This window comes from Ambystoma mexicanum, chromosome 13, assembly GCF_040938575.1.
Source record: "Ambystoma mexicanum isolate Mex_15411 chromosome 13, UKY_AmexF1_1, whole genome shotgun sequence".
Taxonomy (NCBI): domain Eukaryota; kingdom Metazoa; phylum Chordata; class Amphibia; order Caudata; family Ambystomatidae; genus Ambystoma; species Ambystoma mexicanum.
In genome coordinates this window covers 629136232-629152158 of record NC_090938.1, presented here as the reverse complement: position 1 = coordinate 629152158, position 15927 = coordinate 629136232, and the positions used below count along the sequence as shown (strand labels likewise).

At 46.2% G+C, this 15927-nt stretch overlaps 1 protein-coding gene across 8 annotated transcripts in view; it reads right to left on the bottom strand.

The window, feature by feature from the left end:
- SMARCE1 (SWI/SNF related BAF chromatin remodeling complex subunit E1) overlaps positions 1-15927 on the bottom strand; it is a 120040-nt gene that overhangs the window by 29215 nt on the left and 74898 nt on the right. For 6 of the 8 annotated variants that reach the window (XM_069634553.1, XM_069634552.1, XM_069634554.1 and 3 more), the window contains 2 exons: positions 4697-4740; positions 1113-1217 (listed from right to left, as the gene is read on the bottom strand). In XM_069634553.1, the coding sequence (XP_069490654.1) occupies positions 1113-1217; positions 4697-4740 (149 nt within the window). The remainder of the gene's footprint in view (positions 1-1112; positions 1218-4696; positions 4741-15927) is intronic. The other 2 variants (XM_069634556.1, XM_069634557.1) reach the window with 1 other exon arrangement.

The window sequence follows — 15927 nt, the reverse complement described above, 5'->3', positions numbered from 1 at the left end:
GTTACTATATAAGGGTTAACCCAAAAAAGTGACTGATGGACGAGCTCAAGCCAACCTTACAGAAAAATGGCTTCCTTGGTCAGCATTCTAGGCCATCATATTTTTGCATTACAGAAAGGGAGACAAAATATGCAGATCGATCTGGACCCTGCCCCCAAAAGGAATAACCCAGCATCAACTAGAGTATGTGCACTTGGGTGGGGTGGGGAGAAGGGGTGCAGCAACCCATTCTACCAGCCTCGTTGGACCTCAGAGAAGTACAGCTGGATTCCTTAGGCGCAGGACGCGAGGGACCTAAAGCTGAGCTTACCACTCGCCCATTTCGAGGGTGGGTCACACCACACAAAAAAAAAGTAAAGGAAATGCTGGTGCACTCGTTCTGAATACGAGGAATTAGCACCCACCACTGTTTGTGAATTTTACCTTAATAATCTTTCTTGATCTTTGTGGTGCAAGATAGTCAACGCATTAACAAAAGAGAGGTGCATCATAACGATTGGCTACATGCAGGTCAACATCTGATTCATGTGCCTTGTGGAAATACCAACAACGTTAACACCAAGCTGTGCACAAATTAATTCTGTAAGGGTACTCATTTAACCACAACCCCCACACCCACTTGCACCTCAAACCTGTGTAGAGGAAGACGTGGTCTTCCATTGCAATTTTATTATTCAAACCGATTCTGGGGTGAGGTAGACTGTTACAACTGCATATGAACTCATCTAGACAGGGAGAGCGTTGCAGGCCTGTATTCACATCATGCACAGACATGCAGATTAAAAGAGATGTACATGTTCTGTGGAGCTCTATTCTTCCTACCAGACTATTCTCATTACTCTAGCGTACCCCAAAACTAAACCCTCAAATTTAGTATTTTCCCACAACCATTCCATCTCTTTCATACACTTGTTTCCTCCCTCAAGGAAACTCAAATGTCTGCCGACTACCCCTTAAGTGGTCATTCAGGAGTGCTGCGCCCAGATGTCTCATCTTAATTTTGGAAAATCACAATCAGGAAGATGCCATGGTCAAGGACACCCTTAACCCAGCTCAAGCCATGCCACAATGCAGGCCAGGCCTTGTTAACGTAGTAGTTTTGAGTGTCCTACCGTAGCCCGGCTGTTGCTGCCTGGGTTCCCGCCCAGCCTGTAGTTGTTGTAGGCCAGATGGCTGTAGGGATTGTATCCCACAAACCCTGGGGTGCTGGGAACTTGCTGATGGAAACAAATGAGACAAAAACACGCATGAGAAATGAGCTTCAAAACAAGAAAGCCAATGAAAAATGGGTAGGCAGATAGCATGTAAGCAACTTAAGACTCAGACAAGCAGTGATGTGCAGAGTATTCATTTAAGTACGTGTGAAATGGCTCCATAAAATCCTTTTTTGGCAAAAAAGGTTTTCAAGCTAGGAGAAAAGCAACGCAAAAACAAATTCAGGGTGAAAGAAAAAAAAAAGAAAATAGTGTACCAACACGGGTATAATAATCTTAAGAAGACAAGCCACCCAGGGCAGTACACCTAGAGAGTAACGCACTTCTAAGGAGACGAACGGAAAATAAAAAATATAAGAAGTTTTAACTTTAAAAATACGTTCGTCTGATTGGTGCTATCCAGTTCAAATGTTGCATTTAACTATTTTCTGTGGAACGTGGCTTTCAGAAGCCTTCAAAACCCAAAATCATGTTAAAATTAGGTGCAAAGAAGTCAATGGACTAGATTGTGAGGTGTGGTCAGAAGAAAGGTGCACTGTTTCTGACCAAGACACCTAAATTGCAATATTTTAGGCCAAAGGGGAAACAAATATTGAAAATATTACATTTCACTAGCAGCTTTGATAAAAATGCTGCTTTAGCCATTTAAAAATAAAATGCTTGAGCAATTTGGGCACAAAGTTAAATGAAAATCGCCATTAACAAAGTATACTTAAGGGAGGTCACATAGAGCCAATTAATGACTGGCTGGTTGGGTGAGGAGGTCAAAGGTGTCTATGCAGGATTCAACCATAGTCGTTTTTGTGTGAGCAACCCATCTAAAACGGGTGGCCTTCGAGCCTTTCGATAATGTACAAACGTTAACGTTTGCACTACCTAACAAGGTGGCCCATGGCCAAAAGGTCAGAACACCATCAGTACGCTCTTCACATCCATGACGAAGCTGGCATTCTTGCACGATAGCCTGCTGTTGCGTTACAAGACGAAAAAGACATTTCAATGCAGAATCTACCCCAACATGTCGCCAAGTCAATTACCATAGATTTTTTTAAACTGTTTTTTTACATACAGTGCTTTTTCCTCCCCCTTTTCAAACATGCAACGCAATAATGAATGCAGACCACTTTCAAGCCTCACCAACCAGGTGTGCCCATACTCGGTTTCATCCTGCCCATACCTTTGGCATAGGTGGTAGTACTGTAACTGTACAGTACTATCTGATTAAGTAAAACTTGAGGAGAAGGAAGGTTTCTGACATGAAGTGTACATTATGAGTCATAACTCTTTCTTATTGATGCTTAAATACACGATCTTGCCAAAAGGTAAGAATGCCAGACCAATTTCTTCAGGGCATGACCTGTACAAGGATAACAAATAAAACCTCGACGACAAAAGAAGCGCTTAGGCTTGGTCTAGACACACAAATTGTTCCAAAACGTTATCAATATACATAAGATTGCAAAAGGAAACGATTCATGAATGCAAACCGATTTAAAAAAGGGGTGATCACACGTGCATTTATCCATCTCAACTTACATGCATGTGCGAGGTGCACGCAACAGTGGTCTTTTCTCACAATATATACCACTCCCTTTAATTAAACATACAGTAAAACCGTAATAGGGCGACTGGAGCGTACATGTACCACTTAAACATGCTTGCTCCAAACGATCATGCGTTTGAATATTTTTCAGCACACACGGGAAACAACCCGGCGAAGCATTTGTGCTTTCTAAATAGGTCTACACTCAAACCGAACAAACAACCAAAAGCCCTTATGGTTCGCTTCAGGCACATACGCGTACGACTGGAAAATGTGCCAACTTACTCCAGCTTACTCCACTAGCGCAGGTGTTGCAGCATCTGACTGAGGACGTTTGGCCACCTGAAAGGCAGTTAGACCCCCACCCCCGGAATGAGCGTTTGAACGTGCAGGGTCAGTGGGAAGAAATTCACTAAACAATTCTCCATCTGGCGAAAACCTTCTCCTTTCTTTACATCAAACATGTATGTGGTTTGAAGAGCTCGCATGGAAACGGGTGGGCTGGATCGAATAAATGGATCAGTGTATGGGGAAAATATTTGAATATTTAAATATGCGTTGACTTTTTAATCCCACTCTTACACTTCGCCAGCAGACGATACAAATGTGGATTTTGGGCGCAAGTGGGCTTTCTAGTGAATTGAATGGACATTTCGCCCCTAGTAAGTATCCTTTTCTGGCATAAATCACACTTCAACCAGGAGACACTCATACCATGTGTAATTTATGTCACAAAACAGTACTCTTAGAACAGTCCCCTCAATCTTTGATGCACGACATTACAAGATTCCTATTCCTGTCAGGAGATCTTAAGCAGTACATTTGCTGCATAGTAAATCCTATACATGCACACGCCTCGACCTAGTTCATCGGTGCCCACAAGCACATGACTGCAGTAACAATGAATGGAAGCACCGGAAACACAAGTGGGGTTTCAGTTTCAGCGCATTCACGCTTAATCAGGTCCAAAACGTGCAGTATAATTAGATCCAGACATGGGTGTCCCCGTGCAGCCAACTAATGGGTTGCCAAAGCCTTACTTGGAGATATCGAGCTAGAGGGAGAGTAAAACTCGTAAACTTGCATGATTATTCAAACACAAATGTACTGCGAAATATTCCTACTGCAAAAAAAACAAAAAATACTAACAAGAAAGACAATTTAAGTCCCAGGCATGACTATTAAGCAATCTCATTGAAAGTTTTGTCCTTCAGATGCTATTCTAGTAGTCAGCGCTCCAGATAAGCAGTGGCATAGATTAAAATGCCCTTCCACGTATACTTCAATTGCTCTGCAGTAAAATGCCCATTTTTAAACTTGAAAAACACATTTTCCTGCTTAAACACTAGCTTGTCTAGTGAGAAAGTACTCCCTAAAAATCCTCTTACCGCAAGCTTACCAAAATGGGGAATACAAATGCTGTTGCCTCAAATTTCTATCCGGGGCAATGATATCATTACGGTCTCAGATTGCTCCCACAATGCAAACCAGATCTCATTAAATAGAAAATATTCCACGTGCTTTTGCATTGTTGGAGGGACATAATGGCCGGTAAAGTAACAAAGTTGAAGCACGCCTGTAAACTGGTTTAACGCCTGCTGTGCGACATGGATGCACATTCCTGCAGATTTTGAGCCTGTTTTTCTGCAGTATTTTTGTAGCTGGAATAAGTCACTTCGCGTTCAATGGGAAAACTGGACCGAAGACCATACCGACTTATGGTAACATTTACAGACTCCAGTTTACATTTGCACAAATAATGCACAAACCGGAATGAAGGCATGTGACCAGATCTGAAGAGCACTTTCAATAAGTGCGTCATTGGTTAGGATAAACGTACCCCATTACAGGTGATTTTTCTTAAAAAAGTAATGTTTTAGATGTCACTTTTTCACTTGCATGGAAACTTGAAATATGATATTTAATTCATTGCACTTACTGCTGCAGGTGCCAGCACGGGCGCTGGGGCATAGGAGAGTCTCTCTAGTCACAAAAAGAAAGATAAAGATCACATTAATTCCAAAACATCTCATTAGGGTCATATTCACAGAAAGTTCACATTACATAACCTTTAAATAATGAGGGGCACGCAAAATTGACTACATGTTCATTCACTTCAACGTTTCTAAAAAATATACAGCTTTATGGAATAGATTACACACATCTACTAAAGGTACAAAACAGAGTTTCCGTAATGTCTAGTGACCACATTCTGCATTCACAGGAGATGAAATTTGATGAATTTGCAAAATAAAAGCAACACACACTGGACATTTAGGACGATCAAAGAAAGCTTCAATTACATACACATCATTAAATTAATTGCTCTAGCATGCATTCTATTAATATTTTTAAAAGATTTGGCCTTTTTTTAAATGAGAACATTAATGTGATCAAACTAATATAGTCTTAAATGGAAATCTCCGACTTCTTCCAAGAATGGCGTAATCAGGCCACCAGATGTGGCCCAGCATTCAATTTTACTCGAAAAAACCGAAGGAGTAACAAGCAGATGTCTAGCCCCTTCTACTGTCTGCACTTCTATGTCGATGTGTTTAGACCACAGGCGCCCACCAGCAGCACATGCTACAGAGACGAGCGCTAATGACTCCGCTTCCTTTATAGTCACTACAGGGCACAAGGAAAGGTACATAATTTCAAATTGGAATTAGGTTTTACTGGCCTAAAATTTCCCCGATATGGCAACGTGACTGCCTTTTCACTCCCTGTAAAATCCTTTGCTCCCAAGTCCCAAGAACAAGGAATACGCCCAATTCAGAAGCTTAGCTGGAGTCCTGTGTATAGTGTGCAGCTATGTGTGTACATGGAACTAGTTGGATTAAAATGTTTTGACCAACTGGTCCAAGGAAGGGTCTTTAATGAAGGCCATAGTAGGAAGAATACAAGATATGGGGACTAAACTACTGAACATTGTTTAAATGTAGTACGACAGAGGTTTCGTTAAGCGAGCATTGCTTTTGAAAGACTGGAGAAGCAGATATGAGCCCTTTTACCAGTTGTTGGCAGTACATAACTGATTTACTAGAAAAAAATCCAGGGCCAGTTATGATGGGAGCAATTCAGAGAAGTTGCCGGTGGTAATTCACTTTTCCTTCTTCCCAGCGAAAATCCGAGTTATAACCAGCAAGTTCTTTGTAAATCACCCCTGATCAATGGTACAAGAGCAAAATTGACAGAAGAAAACCAATACAAATCAAATGGCAAAGAAGAGTAATTGACAACTGCTAGTGGACTTGATTGAAATTCATTTACTGCACATTACAATGAAGCAATCCTTAAATAGAATCGTAATGCACGTTAGAATCACCCTGAAACATGACAATTAACAGCATTTCCGCATGCTAAAAATCACAGGTGAATGTTTGCAGTCTGCTTCGGAAAAGCAGCTGTACATTCGAGATAAATGATAGTGAAGTGGATATTGATAAATGGTGAACAGCAATACACGTGACCACTGAGGTTAAACCCATATAATCTGTGCCAACAGCCTTCTCTTACCAAACACCACCAGCGGCCACGAGGGCCAATTGCCCCGTCCAAGACGGTAAAATGTTTTTGGGGAAACCTCCAGGGGGCGCAGGCAAAATAGCTGCCTGAGCATCTCGCTCCTTTCAATGGCCCCATTAAGCGCTGAATTCACTGGCAATGGAACCAGATTACTGCCTCCAGATGCAGGATGAACCCGGTGAGAAGTTGGTCGTCCCAGGAGAGATTGGGCTATGCCTGTCGACAAGTGACCGACCAAGGATTTCGTTGGAGGGGACAGGCTGGGGCTTCGGGAGAAAGCCTTCCAGGTACAGCCAAGATACAGAACATGGCCCAGTGGGGTCCCAGAGTACGGAAGTGGTCAGTGGCCTGGAGGCACAGCCTGTAAGGAACAAGTTACCTATTGTTCTTCAGCACGAGTCTGGCATGGATTCACATGCTCGTGAAAATTCCCAGTTGCCAGGCCAGGCATCCACGGTGTTAGTAAGAATTGATGTAGTAACCCTGTGGGAGACTACACAACACTTGTCCTCTTGGTATTAGGTAACCCACCATTGGTATAGGCCTGTACTGCACAAGTTGGTAGTGTGAATGAGCAGCCAGGCCTATCTCAAGAGGGGTCAATGCGCGGTGTAGAGCCATAGCAATGAAATCCATACAAGTAGCCAAGTAACACATACTTGAGGGTTTTGTTATCCATCGATTGCTTATTTAAAAACTTTCTTTAAAAAGGGCAATATATGCAGCAATCAAATACACTTTAAAATACTTTTCCAGGATCAACACAAAGCTAGTAGACACTCTTCAGAGATGCTTCTTACACACTTCCTACACCATGAGGTGACTCCACTAACTAGGACAGTAAAAGGTATTTATAGATCACTAGTACACTTGTAGATTCAGAGGTTTGTAGAAAGGAAAAAGGTTAAAACAGGTCATCAGAAAATGTGAGCACTTTAAAACTTCCAATGAAATCTAGATAAAAACCTTTCCCAGCAATATTAGTTTTAAACCAATGTATCACCTATGAGGGACAGTAAGTATCAAAGTCAAATCGACTAGAAGCGTCTACAGGGAGTCAGGACAGCCAAAGTCAATTGGAGTAAGTCTATGGAGCTTAGGCACTTAGCAAAAGTCTTCCACAAAGTTCGAGTTTGTTGAAGAAAAATCACTGTAGGGTCACAAGGTGTTATAATTGTGAAGAGTAGAGCTGAAAACCACTCTAGCAAGGTAGCTACTGCAGGTCTACACTGAGAAGAGCAAATCTAAAGACACTGATGCAAGTACCCTTAGTCAGAACAGTACCTTTGGTTAGAGGAAGAGTGGTCCAGCTGGCTTCCGTCTGGTTGCAGCAATGTAGATCCTGGGTTCCTGGGCCTCAGCCGTGGGGACAAGAGGGAACGATGTCTGGTGACTCCTGCGGCAGCAATTCGAAGGTCGGCAGCAGATACAAGCTCTTTTTGGATCAGCTTCACTGGGCTTCAATGAGGTGACTCGAGCTCTGGTCGTCCTGCTTCTGGTGGGTCCTGGGGAGACTGCTGGAGCTTCTGGACGGATCAGACATTGCACTAGACTACAGATTTCTCGACCCCTGACACACAGTTCCTGCAGCACCAAAGAATTACAGCCAGTCGAAGAAGGTTGTCCAGGAGTTCGTCTCGGGGGTCAGTTGGTCCCACTAACCCAACAGAAAAAGTCATCCCTTTCAGAGCTTCTCTTTCAGCACAGCAGCAGGGCTTCACCGGGCAGTTCAACGGTCCAGGAGGCTCCAGCAAGCTTCGCTCATGGTTTCTTCGTTGGGTTGTTCTTCCCAGTGGTCGACTGTCTTCAGTCCCAATAACCCCACCTTTTTAGCCCGTTTCACCCATTCATACACAGCTTAGCTGTCATTCAAAGAGCAGGGTGGATGTCCAGAAAGGACAGCCAGCCAGCCTATCAGGACGGGGTGCATTCAGGAATCCCCAAAAATAAAGGAAAGGGGAGTTTCGGGAACCTCCCTCACTTCCTGCCCTTCAAGACACACTGGAGCCCGAGGCGGGTTTCAGTACTGAAGCCAGCCAATGGCAAAACCAAGAAAAAAGGGCTCAGACTAGGCTTGGCATACAGAGTAAAACCCAAGACCTCACCAACAGAAAATGGCGAAAAGAAAAAAAGACTGCAGCCATTTTGACAAAATGATCAACCATGGGCGCTATACTGCAGCAGAGGATCCAGCCCAAGGTAGAAAAGCACAATGGTAGAAAAATTAAACCGCTGCAACCAGTCATTTAGAGTAGTGAGGGTAACATAAAAAATGGTTACATGATTAGATAGGAAAAGGAGCTACTAAGTAACCCCCCCCCCCCCCAGCACTCCACATAAGATGGTTGTGTGCTGGGCCTACAAAGAGAAAAGGTAAGTAAAGTCAATTTCACTTTACTATTCTTGTAAACAGTAGTTCACACAAGAAAAGGTATTTAAACCTTATGAGAAATCTAATGGATTTCTCTGCGACACTGCACTGAGGGTGCTGTGTGTCGCCATACAAAAAGTAGATGTCTGTGGAGTTGTCGGACTCAAGAAAACAATCTAAAATCAGGTCAAAACACATGAGTGCAAGAAAAAAAGGCTCACTCAATCCAGGATTAAAATTAAAAAGTCCTAAAGACCAGCAAAAGAGCTGGGGTCTCCAAGGTTGAAGGGAATAAGCACAGAAATGGCAATTGAGCCTAACACCGTTGCCCGCAGACTAAGGGACAGGAGTATTTAATCCACTCCTGGATGAATCTCCTAATCCAGGCGGCCATACTTTCTGGAGAGACCATCAGCATTTTGGTGATTACACCATGACCTGTGTTCTATGGTGAAATCAAACCATTGGAGGCTGATTGACCACCTTAACAAGTTTGGATTCTCCCACCTTATCTGCATTAACCATCTCAAGGGTTGGTGGTCTAAAGTAGATCCATACAAGTATGGCCTCAACTACTTCAGAGACCACACAATGGGAAAACACTCATGTTCAATAGTTGCCCACCTTGTCTCACAGTCCTTCAGTTCCCCACTGATGAAGCAGATAGGGTGTCCTCATCCAGTTGACACAAAACTGCACCCATCCCTTTGTTAGAAGCATCCGTGTCTGCACAATAAAGGATTGGTCGTAGTCAGCTCTCAAGACTGGAGCTTGACAAAGGGCTTTCTTCAGCCCTTCAAAAGCCTTAGTGCACTCATTCCACCTGACCTTCTTGGGGAATTTGGGGGAGATCACCACATTCAAGGGAGAAGCTATAGTACCCTGTGAGACCTAAGCAGGCTCTCACTTGGGTCCGAGTAGTAGGGGTGGCCCCAGTCTAGCACAGCTTGTACCTTGCTAGGCAATGGCCTGATGTCCAAGGTAGACCACTTTACTCGGACTCCTCCTCTTCCTCCCTTCCTCCCTAGGATTGCCACAGTCACTAAATAATTGACATGTCCAAGTTTACCAACAACCTTGAAGGGTCCAATCCATTTGTCCTGTAAAGCCCCCTGCCTTGTAGGTACCAAAACAAGCTGTTCTGGAGTAAACTCCACCAGGTTAGCCTTCTGGTCATGCCAATGTTTACCAGAGCCTGACCTGCTTTCAGGTTATCTGAAGCTTCTATTAGGTTATCTGAAGCTTCTAATTATTATTATTATTATGCGTGCCATCATTTTCCTGAGGCCTAGCACTAGTCAGTGCTTCTCACTGGCTGTAGGGAAGGAGCACTCTCCAACCCTTCCTTGATCCAGGCCAAAGGACCTCTGACCAGATGACCATAGAGAAGTGCAAAGGGGCTGAACCCCAACCCCTGCTTGAGGGACTTCTCTATAAGCAAAGAGAAGGCATGGAAGTAGAAGGTCTCACTTTCTTCTAAGGGGTTCCTCTAAAACACCTATAAATTCTGCTAAACCTCTCCACCAACCCGTTGGTTCGGGAAGGATAGGCTGTTGAGAACTTGTAAATCACTCCACGGTTCTTCCACATGGTCTGCATGCCACAGTTCTTCCACATGGTCTGCATGTGGTGGGACATACAATTTAATCCCCTGTCAGAGAGGACTTCCTTAGTAAAACCTACCTGCTAAAGATACCAAGGAGGGTCTTGCTCATAGGTTTGGCTTCAGGATACCTGGTAGCATGGTCTACCATAACCAATATAAAATCAGTTGCCTGAAGATGTGGGAGGGGCTATGGGACCAACAAGGTCAATCCCTACCCTCTCAAAAGGGACTCACGCCAAACAGAGGGGCACTAAAGGTGCCACATTCTTGGACCCACTCTTGCCAGAAGTCTGACAAGTGTGGTAGCTCTTACAGAATTTCTCTACATCAGCCCCCATCTTGGGCCAGCAGAAATACAGAGATAGCCTCGCTTTGGTCCTCTTGAAACTCAAGTGGCCAGCCAGAGGAATCTCATGTGCCAACTGCAAGAACTTCTGTCTCACCTCCTGGGGCACTTCCAGTTTCCTGGGGTAGACTAAGTAGGTTCACTGTAGAGAAGGCAATCCTCTCAGTAAAACCGATGCTTCCCTGGCCCTTGCCCTTCCAGCTGGGAAGTGGTCTGCTGACGCAGACCTTCTAGAGGACCCTTTGGCCTCTGCTGAAGTCTACCCTAGAGGGTCCACCTTCTGCAAGTAAAATCTGCAGCTCAAGATCTCTAGGATTCAGATCTCCAAAGCAGGGAATATTTTCTTCCAGCTCTGTGTCACCAGTAGTGGTCTCTATAGAGTCTGGTTGGTCCTCCCACTCAGCCTCAGCTGGAGGAGTGGTCGCTGGCGTGACCTGGAACAGTCCTCTCTAGGGGATATCCATGTCCTGTGAACACGTTTAGGTTTGAGACCTTTCTTTCTCGCAGAGACCTTGGATTTCTCCTTTGTCTTTCTTTTTCCTGGAAATAAAAAAATGGGTGGCCTTCCTGTGGATTGGAGGTATTGGAAATCTCCTCAACCGCAAACAGAGTCTCAAGGTGGCCTCTAGCCAATCTGGTTTCAAGATACAACTACGAGTTTTCAAATAATGTCCCAACAGGACACTCCCTGGCACTTAATTCTGTACACTAAAAGGAATTCTAACAGTCATATTATTGCACTGGATGGGAGCTGGCAGAATATGAACTATTTGGATAGGGCCGCCTACAAGTTTATTGGGACATTTGGGTGCCTTAGACACATCCGCAGGTTTGACAAATGTTCATCTACCACTGTAATGCTTGCCCCAGTGTCTCTGATGGCAGGGGTCTCCTGACCATTTACAAGTACACTGTCCTTATAATATTATTTTGTGTTATCTGGTATGGAGTTGTACATATCCACATTCGGTTGTTCCCACAGACCCAGGGACACTAAAGAAACAGTCTTATTCTCCAATGGGGTCTTCAGCCAGTAACTGAAAGTCTGCACCTGCCGTTAGAACTTCTCCCTCAGGGATGAAGGCTAAGGAGGCAGTGTGGACCCCTGAAGGTTAACCCTTACATCTGGGATCCCCTTGCACATGATCTACAGATCCATATACAAAACATTTCCCAAATGTTCTCTGGAATGTGCGTTTCTGTTGACCTCCCTCTGGTTTGGCACCAGAGGTTTCACTAGACCTACCAGGTTTCCATGTAATTTACCCTGGCTAGGTTTGTCGCCCCCTTTTGGATGGTTGGAATTCAAACTCTCTTCTCACTCTTTCTTGTACCTCTTCCTTTTTGTGAGTTGCCCCATGGCCTTATGAGTTGCCCTGTTGGCTAAAACCTAAAAAAACATAAAAAATGGTTACATGATTAGATAGGAAAAGGAGCTACTAAGTAACCTCTCCCCCCCCAGCACTCCACATAAGATGGTTGTGTGCTGGACCTACAAAGAGAAAAAAGGTTAAGTAAAGTCAATTTCACTTTACTATTCTTGGGAAAAGTAGTTGACACAAGAAAAGATATTTAAACCTTATGAGAAATCTAAAGGATTTCTCTGTGACACTGCACTGAAGGTGCTGTGTGTCACGATACACAAAGTAGATGCATATGGAGTTTGTCAGACTCCAAAAACAAACGCACACACACACACATAATCCAAATCAGGTCAAAACATATGAGAGTGAGAAAAAGGGCTCACTCACTCCAGGGTTAAAATTAAAAAGTCCTAAAGTCCAGCAAAAGAGCTGGGGTTCTCTAAGGTTGAAGGAAATTAGCACAGAAATGGGAATTCTCCCCAACACTCAGTAAAAGAAAAAAAACAGTTTCACTTTCACACTGTCTTTCTCTTCTAAACCAATCAATGCACTGTGGGTCACACTGCCCCAACCAATGACTGCCCTCTCCCTAAACCACTCCTCTGGCAGCCATTTTCTGATTTGGTAGCATGTAAAGTGGCAGTAGGACCAAGAAGAGCCGCAGAGGGGCAGGAGGGAGGGTTTGCATGGTAATACATGCCAAACCCTTGCGAAGAACAATAGTTACAGCTAAGTGACTTGTTTCTTCTCCAGTATGGGGTCTGGCATGGATTCATATGCACGTAAATAAAGAATACATAGCAGTGCAACATTATACAACCACGGCAGGTGGCAAGGCTCACAGAAGCAATTACTCTCACCTCCGGAACAGGCTCACCATCAAGCGAACAGGTTGCGTAGCACTGCTTGGCCAAACCTGGATTCCTTTCTGGATTCCCTGTAGACGCAGTAGAATCTTGTGAAGGTGTGCGTGGACCTCCACGTAGCAGCCCTGCAGATGTCCAGCAGAGGCACACCAGACAGGAACACCGTCGGCGCAGCGATCGCACTGGTGGAATAGGCTCTTGGACGGCCAATGGCTTAAGAACCAAAGTTCACAAACAGTTGAGACGTCATCCAAAAACTTAGTGTGTGCCACGTAGAACTTCAGACCACGAGCAACATCCAGCAAGTGCAAAGTCCTCTCAGCCGGTAAAAAAGGTTTCGAAAAGAACACAGGCAACACCAAAGGCTTGTTGAGGTGGACTCCGACAGAACGTTTGGCATGAAGGAGGGGTGCATCATAGCACCACCCTCGATTCATGAAAAGTCAGATATGGCTGCTCAGCGATCCTTGGTCGTGGAGCAGGATTGCACCTCCTTCTCTGGTGAGAAAATTTGCAACCACCACCAGCTTGACCAGAGGCAAAGTTGACAGGCTGAGCAGGGCCGGGTACCAAATCTGCCTAAGCTACGCCAGGGGGACGGGATGGGGGCAGGGGAGGAGCATCATCCTGCATTGGCACCGTTTGAGTTGATTGATGACTCGCAGCAGTGGAAGCAATGGAGGGAACACGTATAGGAACAGGCCTTCCCACGGGAAGGAGAACGCGTCCTCCATACTCACGGGCTGGTGGAACCTGTTGGCAAATTTATGGCATTTGGAGTTTGCCGCCGTCACAAACAGATCAATCTGGGGTCTGCCCTACTTGAGGAACATGCTGTCCACCAGATCCTGCTGAAGTTCCCACTCATGGCAGGAGCACAGCTCCCTGCTGAATGAATCGGCAATAGTGTTCTTGACTCCTGCCAGGTGAAAAAGGAGGAACAACATCTCTTGGACGACGGCCCAGTGCCACAAATTCTGCAGCTCTGTGGAGAGCGCTGGAATTTCTCCCCCTTCCGCTTCCTGATGTAGAACATTGTGGTGGTGTTGTCCGTGAAGATCCTCACCACCTTGCCTTTCAGAGACGGAGTGAGGGCCCAGAGCACTGCTTGCAGCTCCAGGATATTGATGTGGAGATCCTTCTCCTCGGCATCCACAGACCTCTGGCGTACAGAAGCCCTGTGTGGGCTCCCCAGCCCTCCAGGGAAGCGTCCGTGGTGACCGTCTCCTGGTATGGGGGACGGGACGCCCCACCACCTTCTCACCCGGCAGAACTCCTCATTGCGAGGGATCTTGTCTTTGAAGCTTCTGGACACTTGCACCCAACAAGCATCCAGTTACTCCTGAAGAGGTTGCATCTGTAACCTGCAGTCTGATAAGGTAGATGAACGATTAAATCATGCCGAGCAGCGACTGGATGGTCCTCACCATGGCGGCCTTCAGTGACAACATCCATTGAACCTTCCCCAGTATTGGTGCTACCCTCTCTCCTGAGGGGGGACGCCAAGCAGGAGACTGCGTTGAGCCTGGCTCCCAGGAACAGTGCGTTCTGCGATGTAGTCAAGCAGGACTTGGGATAATTCACAGAGAACCCCACATCCGTCACCAGCTGGACGATGCTTTCTGTGTGTGCGACTGCCACTTCCCTTGACTTGGGCCGTTGAGGTACGGGTAGACGTTTATCCCCTGTAGACAGATGGGCCACCACTGGTGCCAGGCACTTCGTAAACACCCTGGACGCCAACTTCAGGCCAAAAGGGAGGGCCTTGAATTGGTCGTCTCTTCCTTGTACCACAAAGCGTAGGAAGTTCCGAGGTCTCCTGTGGATGAGGACGTGGAAGTATGAGTCTTCCAGATCCAGCAACGTCAAGAAGTCACCTTCCTCAAGTTGGAAGGAGCACGTGCTGCAACGTGACCATAGTAGTATCTGGAGTAGACTCGGATCCCCCAGAGTGGTCTTGGAACCAGTTCTATTACCCTTTTCCCCAGCATGGCCCGTATCTGCAAGAGTTGAGGGATGTGAGGCTCTAGCCGGGACACTGGAGGGATCTGGACACTTGTTGAAACTCCAGGTTGTCCATGGGCAAGAGCATCCAGCACCCATTTGTCGGTTAAGAGCTTCTTCCACTCGCTGACGAAACCCGCCAGCTGGCCATCCACTAGGGTGCATGTGTGGGGGCCTGACGGCCTAGCCAGTTCAGTCTTGCTTCAGGTGCCTGCGTTTCACCTTGGGGGCGGTGACGGCGCTGCCTATTCCCACCAAAAGCCTTGGAACGGCCCCTGTAGACCTTCTGGGTCATGGAACAGGAGGGCTGACCCTATGACGAGGAACCTCCACCGAAACCCTTTGTCGACCTAATGGACTTTCCGCCGGAGGCGTGAAAGGAAGAGCGGTGTTGCTGGAGAGAGCCGAGGGCCCGAGCCGCTCTGGCGACCACCACATAAACAACCCCACTTCATCCGGTGGGGATGCACTCGGCTGAGGCGATCCGCCTCCCGTGACGATGTCATCATCGGTCATCAACGCCATCCCAGTGTCTGGGTCCCTCACGGGGGAAGGCACGTGCACGGGTGTGAGGGTGATGCAGCAGTGGGTCAGCCCCTTTGGCCTTCGAAAAAGCGACCGCCACCATCTCAATCGTCGACGACTTGTCTTGTGCCACCTGGGCCTTCTTTGGCAGGTCGGCCACCTTTTCTTGCACCCTAGTCTTCTTGGGTTTCGCCCACAGTTTAGCAGATCTCCTCTTTCAGGAGGAGCTGTATTGGTGGCTGATCGCACCCTGCCCATCGCGGGACACACTTGCACAGTGACCGCAACAGAAACAGACTTGCAGTGCTTGGCCTTGTTTTGGGACCCAACGGATGGGGTGCCCTCAAAGGACTTAAAATCCAGCTCCTCGGACCGGCCGGTCCTGATGCCCCTGCTTGGGGCACGGGGTAGAGGCCTTGGTGCTGAGCCACACTGCCAGTCTACTGTGACAATCTTTCATGGTTCTCTTGCTGAACCCGAGGCATATCTTGCGATATCCTTGGTGGTCCGGGTGGAGACAGTAGAGGCACTGAAGGCATTTGTCTTCTACAAACCCTTTC